The sequence below is a fragment of the Salmo salar genome, chromosome ssa23, assembly GCF_905237065.1.
Source record: "Salmo salar chromosome ssa23, Ssal_v3.1, whole genome shotgun sequence".
In the NCBI taxonomy this organism is placed as follows: domain Eukaryota; kingdom Metazoa; phylum Chordata; class Actinopteri; order Salmoniformes; family Salmonidae; genus Salmo; species Salmo salar.
The window spans coordinates 3201889-3214384 of record NC_059464.1 but is presented as its reverse complement, the minus strand read 5'-3'; the positions used below and the strand labels follow the sequence as shown (position 1 = coordinate 3214384).

General features: G+C 42.9%; 1 protein-coding gene across 1 annotated transcript; it reads left to right on the top strand.

Moving 5' to 3' along the window:
- The first annotated feature begins 1839 nt into the window (after positions 1-1839).
- Positions 1840-12315, top strand: LOC106583945 (myc-associated zinc finger protein). The gene is made up of 7 exons (XM_014168647.2): positions 1840-2903; positions 3440-3590; positions 7404-7768; positions 7932-8200; positions 9960-10023; positions 10675-10846; positions 11042-12315. Exons 1-7 carry the CDS (start codon positions 2871-2873, stop codon positions 11371-11373), a joined length of 1386 nt encoding a protein of 461 aa, XP_014024122.1. The 5' UTR covers positions 1840-2870; the 3' UTR covers positions 11374-12315.
- Positions 12316-12496: the final 181 nt, after the last annotated feature.

The following is a 12496-nucleotide window of genomic DNA, read 5'->3' as shown; positions in this document are numbered from 1 at the left end:
GCATATCTATCTTTGGAGCATTAGCCTACCTCAATGTGGTGCATTCTAGCATTAACAATCTAGTGAAAACAAAAAAAAAATGTTATTTTGATGTACAGTTGAAGTTGGAAGTTTACATACACTTAGGTTGGAGTCATTAAAACTCGTTTTTTCAACCACTCCACAAATTTCTTGTTAACAAACTATAGTTTTGGCAAGTCGGTTAGGACATCTACTGTGTGCATGACACAAGTAATTTTTCCAAAGATTGTTTAGACAGATTATTTCACTTATATATTCACTGTATCACAATTCCAGTGGCTCAGAAGTTTACATACACTAAATTGACTGTGCCTTTAAACAGCTTAGACAATTCAAGAAAAGTATGTCATGGCTTTAGAAGCTTCTGATATGCTAATTGACATCATTTGAGTCAATTGGAGGTGTACCTGTGGATGTATTTCAAGGCCTACCTTCAAACTCAGTGCCTCTTTGCTTGACATCATGGGAAAATCTAATGAAATTAGCCAAGACCTCAGAAAAAAAATTGTAGACCTCTACAAGTCTGGTTCATCCTTGGGAGCAATTTCCAAATTCCTGAAGGTACCACGTTCATCTGTACAAACAATAGTATGCAAGTATAAACACCATGGGACCACGTAGCCGTCATACCGCTCAGGAAGGAGACGCGTTCTCTCTCCCAGAGATGAACGTACTTTGGTGCGAAAAGTCCAAATCAATCCCAGAACAGCAGCAAAGGACCTTGTGAAGATGCTGGAGGAAACAGGCACAAAATTATCTATATCCACAGTAAAATGAGTCCTATAACGACATAACCTGAAAGGCCGCTCAGCAAGGAAGAAGCCACTGCTCCAAAACCGCCATAAAAAAGCCGGACTACGGTTTGCAACTGCACATGGGGACAAAGATTGTACTTTTTGGAGAAATGTCCTCTGGTCTGATGAAACAAAAATAGAACTGTTTGGCCATAATGACCATCGTTATGTTTGGAGGAAAAAGGGGGAGGCTTACAAGCCGAAGAACACCATCCCAACCGTGAAGCACAGGGGTGGCAGCATCATGTTGTGGGGGTGCTTTGCTGCAGGAGGGACTGGTGCACTTCACAAAATAGATGGCATCATGAAGTAGGAAAATGATGTGGATATATTGAAGCAACATCTCAAAACATCAGTCAGGAAGTTAAAGCTTGGTCGCAAATGGGTCTTCCAAATGGTCAATGACCCCAAGCACACTTCCAAAGTTGTGGCAAAATGGCTTAAGGACAACAAAGTCAAGGTATTGGAGTTGCCATCACAAAGCCCTGACCTCAATCCTATAGAACATTTATGGGCAGAACTGAAAAAGTTTGTGTGAGCATGGAGGCCTACAAACCTGACTCAGTTACAACAGCTCTATCAGGAGGAATGGACCAAAATTCACCCAACTTATTTTGGGACACTTGTGGAATGCTACCCGAAACGTTTGACCCAAGTTAAACAATTTAAAGGCAATGCTACCAAATACTAATTGAGTGTATGTAAACTTCTGACCCACTGGGAATTTGATGAAATAAATAAAAGTTGAAATAAATAATTCTCTCTACTATTATTCTGACATTTCACATTCTTAAAATACAGTGGTGATCCTAACTGACCTAAGACAGGGATTTTTTACTAGGATTAAATGTCAGGAATTGTGAAACTGAATTGAAATGTATTTGGTTAAGGTGTATTTAAACTTCCGACTTCAACTGTATATATTCCTATTGTTATGAAGCTGTTGCACCTGCAGCGTGTATATTTACCTTTAAGGTGCGTGTGATCTTGTTTTATTGCTCTCATACGTTTCTCTTGATGTCAGCTAGTTGGGTATTCTCAATATTATCTCACTATAAGGATGTTGTGATATGTAAGTTTGGAGTTGTGCAATTCTATTGCATTACTAGCTGTTAATAAAATATGTATTTCTGTCGGCCGAACTGACGGAGGCAAGAAGGCGGATGCACGGGTCTATTGAAAACAGCGTACGCCACGGAGGAGACGAGAACAGAGAGGAGGGTGCAGAAGCTACACAAAATACTTTCCCTTTAAACAGGGGACACGGCGGCGGGGGATAGATAGAGAGGGGAGAGGGAAGAGATTTTAAAAAAATAAATAAAAGGAAGAAAGACAGCGAGGGTGGGAGGGAGAGAGAAATAGAAAAAAAGAAAGATGTCATCCTCTCGTTTGAAAAGCCGAGGCGAAGCTTGGATTGCGGCCGATCAGGGACTCTCTAGCTAGGGACACGATTTTACGCAACACCGAGGCTTTGGAATCCACCACCGCTTTGGCCTCTCGGAGCTATCGAAATAAATGACTCTTCCTCCACGCATTTACAAACAACTGCGGACTTATTATTACTTTTTATATATTTTTCCTTATTTTCAATAGCCACATTTATGCAGCGATTTGAGAATATACTTTTTCCTTGGGCTATAATATAAATATACAATGTAAATTGCATTGTAAATGCATAATTAAAAAGCATGCATCAACCATTTTGTCGCATTTTAGTCATGTTGCATCCTTTCGTCCCAAACCATATAACAACATTTTAGTCTAACATCATTACTGTAAATAATATTGTCATATAACTGACAGCCTTTCTAAATTGATCATTCATCTTCAATAATAATTTCAGCTATTGAATGCACCGCGATTTAAACTTTCACACATAAATATTCACCTTTGATATTTGAAACTGCAGAGAGGAACTAGGTAGGCTATTACAGCAGGTGGAGTGATTCATCAGTTGGCCCCAGCCTATGGTTGGTTGGCCCCGAGTCTCAGGGGGATACATATTTCTAGTTTTGACACCTGGAATAAAAGTATCTGACATCATCGTGCTTCAAAATGGATTCTTCTTGGAGTAATTTTCTGTTTCAGGTAAGTTTGTGTGTGTGTCAGAGAAAGAAACATACAAATTCTGTTTAGTGTCTCACTCATCAGAGTGCTATGGCTGCAGAAGTGAATGCACTTGGGATCCTGGGATCATACACATGCTTATGTTTGTGATGTCATATAAGTCTTAAACTGACAGCTTGTTAACTGTGCCCCTTACAGATTTGTTGTAGTACTGCTGATGAGGGCAAGAGTAAGAGCTTGTGTGTGTGGTGACTGGGTTCAAAGGTGGTATGATCCCCCATTGATGTTTCAGGTAGCCTAGTGGTTAGAGCATTGAGCTAGTAACCGAAAGGTTGCTGGATCGAATCCCCGAGCCGACAAGGTAAAAATCTGTTGTTCTGCCCCTGAGCAAGGCAGTTAACCCACTGTTCCCTGGGCGTGGAAGATGTGGATGTTGATTCAGAGGGGTTAGGTTAAATGCAGAAGACACATTTCAGTTTTTTGCATTCAGTTGTACAACTGACTAGGTATCCCACTTTCAAGTCCTCAGCAGCTAATTATTGCTCTCATTTCCCCAGACTCCTCTCTCACAGACCCAGTCTGAGACAGCCCTCCAATCAGAGCTGCTTCCGGACATGACTGGCTCTGCCCAGAGCCCCCCTACAGAGCACATAGCCCCTCCCCCATCCACAGTGGACACAGCCGCCCTGAATGAAGAGCCTTTACCTGGTGAGAATGCATGTTTTGTGTCCCAAAAGGCACCCTATTCCTTATATAGTACACTACAAAAGTAGTGCACTGTGTATGGAATAGGGTGGGGGGTGCCATTTGAGACAGCCAGGATCAGGTACAATTTACTCAATTAATCAATTCTACACAGTCTATAATAATATTAGAATAATAATATATGCCACTTATGAGACACTTTTAACCAAAGCGACATACATACATTTTTGTATGCGTGGTCCCAGCGGAAATCGAATCCTGGCATTGCAAGCTACATGCTCTACTGACTGAGCCACAGAGGACCACAATGTTTATTCAATATTATTCCAATTCAATAAACACATATGGAATCCCCAATAAACAACTAGATAGGAGGGGGGTGGAGGGGCAGAGAGAGGTTTTCTTGTTGTCAAGAGTCACAGCTGCTGCAGACTCAGCGGATGCACCTTGACCTTTACATATAAAAAGCTGAAAACACACACACAATCCGATATCTCTTCAGCCCCACCCTGAACCATGGGATTTCTTACCTGAGGAAACAATGTCCTTTTCACACTCCCTGTGTCTGTTGCATATGTTTGTGACAGACAGAGAGGGGTGGAGAAAGAGAGAGAGAGAAGGACTAAAGAGAGAGGTTGTGAGAGATAAAAAGATAAAGAAATGTAATTTAAAAAAAATTATGACTGGATTGTCTACATCTGTGATGGTGAGAGCAGTGCAACAGTGCTAGATTATAGTTTCTGCCCAGCACGCACATAATGTTCTGAGAACCATATATTTTTTGTCCTGTGGTTATTTTGCATGTAACCTTCCTACAGCTTTCTGGGAATAGTGCAGGATAGTTGCTTGGCTTTGGAACATTCTCAGCACGTTTAAGGAACTTGACAATTTTCTTGGTATTTCATTACTTTAACCAGGGGCACAACTTTGGTTTTAGAAGTGGGGGGGCATAACCTGGCGGGGGGTCTGGGGGTCCTCTCCCATATTTTTCGGGGGCATCTAAGGCTAATTTCCTGCATTTTTACACAATCCAATATGACCCATTCATTATTGGTTTTGGGTGTGTTATGCCAAGGCCAGAGTGACAACCCACTGGACGGTCGACCCCCAGGGCCAGGACTGAGCCGTCCAGCAGCTAAAAATTACCTAAATAGGTATCTCCCCTGACGTGGGCATGTTTTCAATACAGTCTCATTTTGTCATACTGTATTCCATGTACGGCATGCAGACCTTATGAAAGTTGCCCAGTATACCATTAATATTGGAATAAATCTAGTAATACATAACTTGACATTTCTGCCATGCATTGTGACATCGTGGATAACCAACCTTCCAGTGAATAGCAACGTGCAGGTGTTTGTACACATGCATATGAACACACTCTCATTCAAATGCTCACATGGACACACACACATGTAAATAGATGATTTAATAAATAGTGCCATACATGCACTCCAACATATTCAGTTGGCTTTGCTGTTGTGATTTTGTTGTCCTTGATTTCTTTAGTTTTTTGCATAGTTATTTTCTGTTTTCCTTTGTCTTTCTCTTTTGTTCATTTTGTTGGTTGTAGATGCATGGGGGGTGTCTTGGGGGTGGGGAGTGTTGTTATTATTATTATTATTATAATTTTTTTTGGGGGGACTGTTGGGGGGGTCTCGGATGGTTGTGGGGCAGCTCTTGGGGAACTGGGGGGGGGATCTTGGAGGGCTGGTGGCCTGGCGGTTGGGAGCTTTGGCCGGTTTCTGATGGATAACTGGTTCGGGTTCCCATTTTTGACCTTGTGGGAGATCTGTCGACGTGCCCTTGAGCAGGGTGTTGACCCTGGTTGCTTCTGTGTGTCGCTCTGGATGGGAGTCTGTTAGATGACTAATGTGATGTAGTTGTTGAGCGGCTTCACTGCATGTTTTAAATATTCAATAAAGAAAAATTGTCATATTTTTATTAATGGCAATGCATTTCTTAAATGCTTAGTTACAATTTCATTTGATAACAGTCTCCAGTATCAACATTTACAAGCAAACAAAAACAGAGAAAGGAGAATCTGTAGACATGCTGAGATAAAATACCATACTCTGCCAGAATTCAGCCAGCCTTCACAAGACCATAACATATGCAAATATGTCCCATTTTGTTTTTTACACATCCAGCAGAGGAAGGACATTTCTGAGTGCATGTTATTCAGTTACACTGGCATCTAGTATGTTCTATGGATGGTCTTAAACTGCAATAATTGATGTCTAAGATTATATGAACATGACTGGGCATTCAAACATATCTGTATCCATTCATCATCATCAATATCTTCTACCAGGTCTTCCTCACATTTTTGTTTTACATGCTTTGTGTAATCAGGAAAAGCCTCTATCAACCCTTGTTACAGTTTGACAAACCTCCAAAGTTGATTTCCAGACTGCCTTAAAATAGTTTCAATCTTTGAAGTATCTGGCTTGTCCAGTGTTTGCTGCACAGAGGGAATAAAGTGTCGTATCTGCTAAAATTCACCTCAGCTGTGTCACAGACTGGTCTTCCCTGGCTGCCTGACCCTGCTGAGACCGGTCACCATCCTAAGATGAGGCATGACAAAGAATTACCTTGGTGTACATTTATACATTGATTCTATTCTTGGATAATATAATGGTTCAATAATTGAAATGACCATTATTCCCAGATCCCAGACTGTAACCTTAATCTTAAAATGCTGTCCTGTAGCTACTGTAGGTCTACCCATCAACTCAAGATGGAACTTTGTATCATTCACTGATGTTGTTAATATACTGCAAAATTCACCTGAGCTCTGTAGACTGGTCTTTCCTGGCGGTCTGACCCTACTGGGACAGCTATCACCATCTGATCCTGCTAAGACATGATGATCATAGTGTTGTGTACTGACGGTGCACCATGACAGTGAAGCCTGTAGAGCTGTTTATCACTGTCATTTTTAAAAGTAGGGAATTAGCTAGGGAAACTGACAAATCAATAACATTACATTACTATACTGACTCTAATAAAAACTCACATTATACAACAACAAAAAACATCAGCATTATCAGTCTTCAATCATTTGGCCGCTGGTTTCATAGTTTGATTCAGGTCTAATGTGAATGAGGCAAAAATAATACCTGTTTTTGGCCAGCTCGCTCTCTGATGGTACATCAACTGGCGAAAGCTAGCTAAGTTCATTTACTTCTGTTGAAATGGGACAAAAAGGCTCCAAAACATTTCATATCAAATTTGTATTTGTCACTTGCGCCGAATACAACAGGTGTAGACCTTACAGTGAAATGCTTACTTACAAGCCCTTAACCAACAATGCAGATTTAAGTAAAATACCTAAAAAAAGAAATAAAAGTAACAAATAATTAAAGAGCAGCAGTAAAATAACAATAGAGAGGCTATATACAGGGGGTACCAGTACATCGTCAATGTGCGGGGGCACCGCGTTAGTCGAGGTAATTGAGGTAATATGTACATGTAGGTAGAGTTATTAATGTGACTATGCATAGATAATAACTGAGAGTAGTAGCAGCATAAAAGAGAGGGGGGGGGCAATGCAAATAGTCTGGGTAGCCATTAGATGTTCAGGAGTCTTATGGCTTGGGGGGTAGAAGCGGTTTAGAACCCTCTTGGACCTAGCCTCTTGGACCTAGAGGAGCCCAATAGCTTACTTATTCAGTATGTGGGGCCCATGTAGGAATCCAACCCACAAACTCTACCCGTAGTTCCCTTTCAGGAGTTACCTTCTCTCACACTTCTGTTTTCCCTCTTTCCCTTTCACTTCTCTCTTTCTCTCTCTCTTTCCCCTCTCTCCTTTAGAGAAGGCCGTCTCCAAGCCTGGCCGGCCGACACACATCTGCAACACATGTAACAAGCAGTTTAAAAACAACTACAACCTCCGGCGCCATCAGTCGGTGCACACTGGCATCAAAATGAAGGACAGAGCAGCCAGAGAGAGGGAGGACGAGAGCAAGGGAAGAGGAGGACGGCAAACAATCCCTCTCTCCCTCCTCCACCTTTCTCTGCCCTCTCATCCTCCTCCCGCAGAATCCCTCCCCCAACCCTCCCCACTTGGAAACCAGGAGGGCCAACCTGTTGCGGTGTCCATCGCCCCAGCTACCATCACCATGGCTGCACCCCAGGTGCTCCAAGCTTCAGTTGTGGTTGCCGGGACAATGGTACAGGTTGGTTGGAGCCTGTTTTGTCATAATTGTTGAAGAATAATTTGTTGCTCCCTTTGCCTTTCTCTCTTTCCTCGTCTGCTTTATTGTGCAATGTAACCAGAGTAGCTACACTGACCCCACAGCCAACACTAGCCAACTGTCCCTTTCTTCTCATCAAACCTAGAACCAGAACCTGGGGCCTCAACCCAACCCCAACCCTAGCCCCAACCAGGTGAGGAAGAACCATGCATGTGAGGCCTGTGGGAAGGCCTTCCGAGACGTGTACCACCTGAACCGCCACCGGCTTTCACACTCGGACGAAAAGCCCTACCACTGCCCCATCTGCCAGCAGCGCTTCAAGAGGAAAGACCGCATGAGCTACCATGTACGCTCACACCAAGGAGGGGTGGAGAAACCTTACGTCTGCCCCCACTGCGCCAAGGGATTCTCACGGTGAGAAGGGGGATGACTGGGGGGGGGTTCAATTGTGAGACAAGTATACACACATGCACATACAGTACCAGTCAAAAGTTTGGACACACCTACTCATTCCAGGGTTTTTCTTTATTTTTACTATTTTCTACATTGTAGAATAATAGTGAAGACATCAAAACTATGAAATAACACATATGGAATCATGTAGTAAGTAAAAAAGTGTTAAACAAATCAAAATATATTTTATATTTGAGATTCTTCAAAGTAGCACCCCTTGCATTGTTGACAGCTTTGCACACTTGGCATTCTCTCAACCAGCTTCATGAGGTAGTCACCTGGAATTCATCTCAATTAACAAGTGTGCCTTGTTAAAAGTTAATTTGTGGAATTTCTTTCCTCACTAATGTGTATGAGCCTGTCAATTGTTTTGTTACAAGGTAGGGGTGTATAACAGAACATGGCCCTATTTGGTAACAGACCAAGTCCATATTATGGCAAGAAATGACAATCCATTATTACTTTGACTGACCTTCATGTCTTAATCTGGAAAATTTCAAGAACTTTGAAAGTTTCTTCAAGTGCAGTCGCAAAAAACATCAAGTGCTATGATGAAACTGGCTCTCATGAAGACCGCCACAGGAAAGGAAGACCCGGAGTTACCTTTGCTGCAGAGGATAGGTTCATTAAAGTTACCAGCCTCGGAAATTGCAGCCCAAATAAATGCTTCACAGAGGTCAAGTAACAGACACATCTCAACATAAACTGTTCAGAGGAGACTGCGTGAATCAGGCTTTCGTGGTCAAATTGCTGCAAAGAAACCACTACTAAAGGACACCAATAAGAAGAAGAGACTTGCTTGGGCCAAGAATCATGAGCAATGGACATTAGACCAGTGGAAATCTGTCCTTTGATCTAATGAGTCCAAATTTGAGATTTAAGGTTCCGACCACGTGTCTTTGTGAGACGCAGAGTAGGTGAACAGGTGATCTCCGCAATGTGTGGTTCCCACCGTGAAGCATGGCGGTGTGATGGTGTGGGGATGCTTTGCTGGTGACACTGTCTGTGATTTATTTGAATTCAAGGCAGACTTAACCAGCATGGCTACCACAGCATTCTGCAGTGATACGTCATCCCATCTGGTTTGTGCTTAGTGGCACTATCATTTGTTTTTCAACAGGACAATGACCCAACACACCTTCAGGCTGTGTAAGGGTTATTTGACTAAGAAGGAGAGTGATGGAGTGCTGCATCAGATGACCTGGCCTCCACAATCACACAACCTCAATGGTTTGGGATGAGTTGGACCGCAGAGTCAAGGAAAAGCAGCCAACAAATGCTCAGCATATGTGGGAACTTCTTCAAGACTGTTGGAAAGGCATTCCAGGTGAAGCTGGTTGAGAGAATGCCAAGAGTGTACAAAGCTGTCATCAAGGCAAAGGGTGGCTATTTTGAAGAATCTAAAATCTAAAATATACATAGATTTGTTGAACACTTTTTTTGGTTACTACATGATTCCATATGTGTTCATAGTTTGATGTCTTCACTATTATTCTACAATGTAGAAAACTGTAAAAATAAAGAAAAACCCTTGAATTAGTAGGTGTGTCCAAACTTTTGACTGGTACTGTATATGTACATGCACATTTTTGTGAAACTAGTCTGGAGTTCTAATAGAATTCAGTTCTAACTGACGTCTGTAGTGCATGGGTAGCACTATCGACGAGAAATTACGATAAGACACACGTGGGGTCTTAATCCCTTCTCCTGTCTGTTCCAGACCTGACCACCTCAACAGTCACGTCAGACAGGTGCACTCCACTGAGAGACCCTTCAAATGCCCGGTAATCCTCTTTTTTATAACTCACTTTAACTCTTTCACTCTCTCTTTTTCTACTCTCTGCATGTATATTTGACCCCCACGATGAATCTCTCTCGGTCCATTTGTCTGTTAGTTAGTAAGTCACACGCGATATCTCAGATGGGTCTTGCCATAAAGATCAGTAATTTACAAAATTACACTGAATGGCCAGATGGTGGCGCTATAACCAGCGATTCAAATGCTAACTTTGAAAGGTCACGCCCCTCAACCCGTTTGACCTAAAGTCATGAAATTCGGTACATAGGTCCCTCCTCACAAGGAAGACATTTTACTCAGGGACCCATAAGGTCCGCCATGATGGATTTTACACTATTTTGGATTTTGTGAAAAACGTAACTCCTGGCACCGAATGACCTATCTGCGCGAAACTGCATAATTCGGGGGAACGACATTTTAACTCTTGCCTTGTTCTTTCTCCCTATTTTCAACCTTGTTTCCTGTCGTATGTCCCTTGCTTCTCTGTATGCACTGTATGAATTATTTTATAGGCAATTTAATGACATTGACCTGCCTAGCTTCTAAAATATAATGGCAAAGAAACATTTCCAAATGTCCAAGATACACCAATGGTTTTGTGTGTGTCTGTGTGCGGGCGGGCGCGCGCGCTACACAGACCTGCACGTCTGCCTTCGCCACGAGGGACCGTCTCCGTGCCCACCTGATTCGCCATGAGGAGAAGGTGCCGTGTCACATCTGTGGCAAGCTCCTCTCTGCCGCCTACATCACCGATCACATGAGGGTCCACAACCAATCACAGCACCATGCCTGCCACCTGTGCAACCGCAGTGAGTGGACTTCCATGTTATTTTTTAAATGTGTGAAAGGAGAGGAAAATACCTGTGTAACGGAGGTGGTTACACAGTTATCCCTCTCTCATTACTCATGTCCTTATCTTTTGTTCGTCATCTTTTGTTCCACACCTTTTCTTATTTCTCAATGCTCTCTCTCCCGCTCTCTTCCTCCCTCTCGTCTCCCTCCAGGCTTCACCACCCTCACCTACCTGCGTGTCCACGCTCAGAAACACCATGGCCAGGAGTGGAAGGAGAGCGGCGGGACACGGGGCATGTTCGGCGGGGCCGGTGCCGGCGGGGTGCTGCTGTGCCAACTGTGTGGGGTGCAGTGCAAGACACCCACCCAGCTCCAGGGCCACATGGGCACCCACACCGTCACCCAGGTCCAGGGCGCCCCCAGCCCCAGCAGTAGCCTCGCGGGGACCGGTACCATGGCTGTGGCCGTGTCTCTGTCAGGCAGCTCAACCGTGGGCCTGCTGGTCACTGACTGCTCCAGCATCGCCCCCCAGCCTCTCAGCTAGCAGCCAGGCCTATTGGAGGGAGGGGGAAGGGGGAGAGAGGATGGAGGTAGAGGGGTTTCGTGGAGACTGCAGTCAGGACAAGTGAGAGAGGACTGGATGTGGCTCCGGGATGAAGTTTCCCCTAAGTACAGATGTAGGATCAGCTTCCCCTCCCCCAATCCTAACCTTAACCATTAGTGGGGAAACTGAAAAACTGACCCAGGATCAGCATATAGGGGCATTTACCCTCCAGTGGATGTCTATGTATGTTATGAAGGCCAAAGTATGCGGCAAACCAGGTCCCCTTTGTATTTGATCCTATTTAAAATGTTGCTGTTGTTTACGCAACAGTCACTTTCTCAACTGCCATTGGTGGACACGAGAGAGGGGAGGAAAGGAGAGACCATGGAATCCCTGTTTTTTTTTCAATTAAATCCTACTGAACGAAATATAAAGTTTTCCGGTGCAATATGCCACTTTTCCATTCACACAGAACACAAACTCCCATAACAATGTTTGGGATTTTAGAAATACATCGCCATTTATTTTCCTTGGAAATATTGATTATACAGTATATGATCACCCAGACGCAGTATGAGCTGTGGTCCTACATTGGCTTTTAGCTTTTTCAAATGAACTGTCTCCAAGAAAGGACTGTTGCCTTTTCATCAGAAATATGTCATCACCATGTAACTTTACCCTATGACTGATAGACAGGTGGCATCAAAATGGGTATTTATTTGTATATTTGGCCACTGAATGCTCGTCTTTCTTTGCTTTCTATGATCTTGTTATTATTCTGGATGCTCTGATTTTTTTATTCTCTCAAAGTTGCATTGGTCTGAAAAGTATTTGTACTTTTGTGACACGTTTTTGTGAGACTGTATTCTTGACTGTTCATCTGTTGGTGTAGAATCTCCTCTGTTAACGTCACTGTATTAAAGCGGTAGTATGTATAACCTATATGCACTTTATCTGTGAACATGTACAGCATCTGATATCAGAGATGCAGTAGAATAGAAAATGAGTATTTCTCTGAATGGAGAAAAATGTAATTATTATTGAACTATTAATATTATTTTTTATCTCTATAAAATGTAGTTATGATAATCTGAATAGTGATTATATGAGCCGTATATCTATT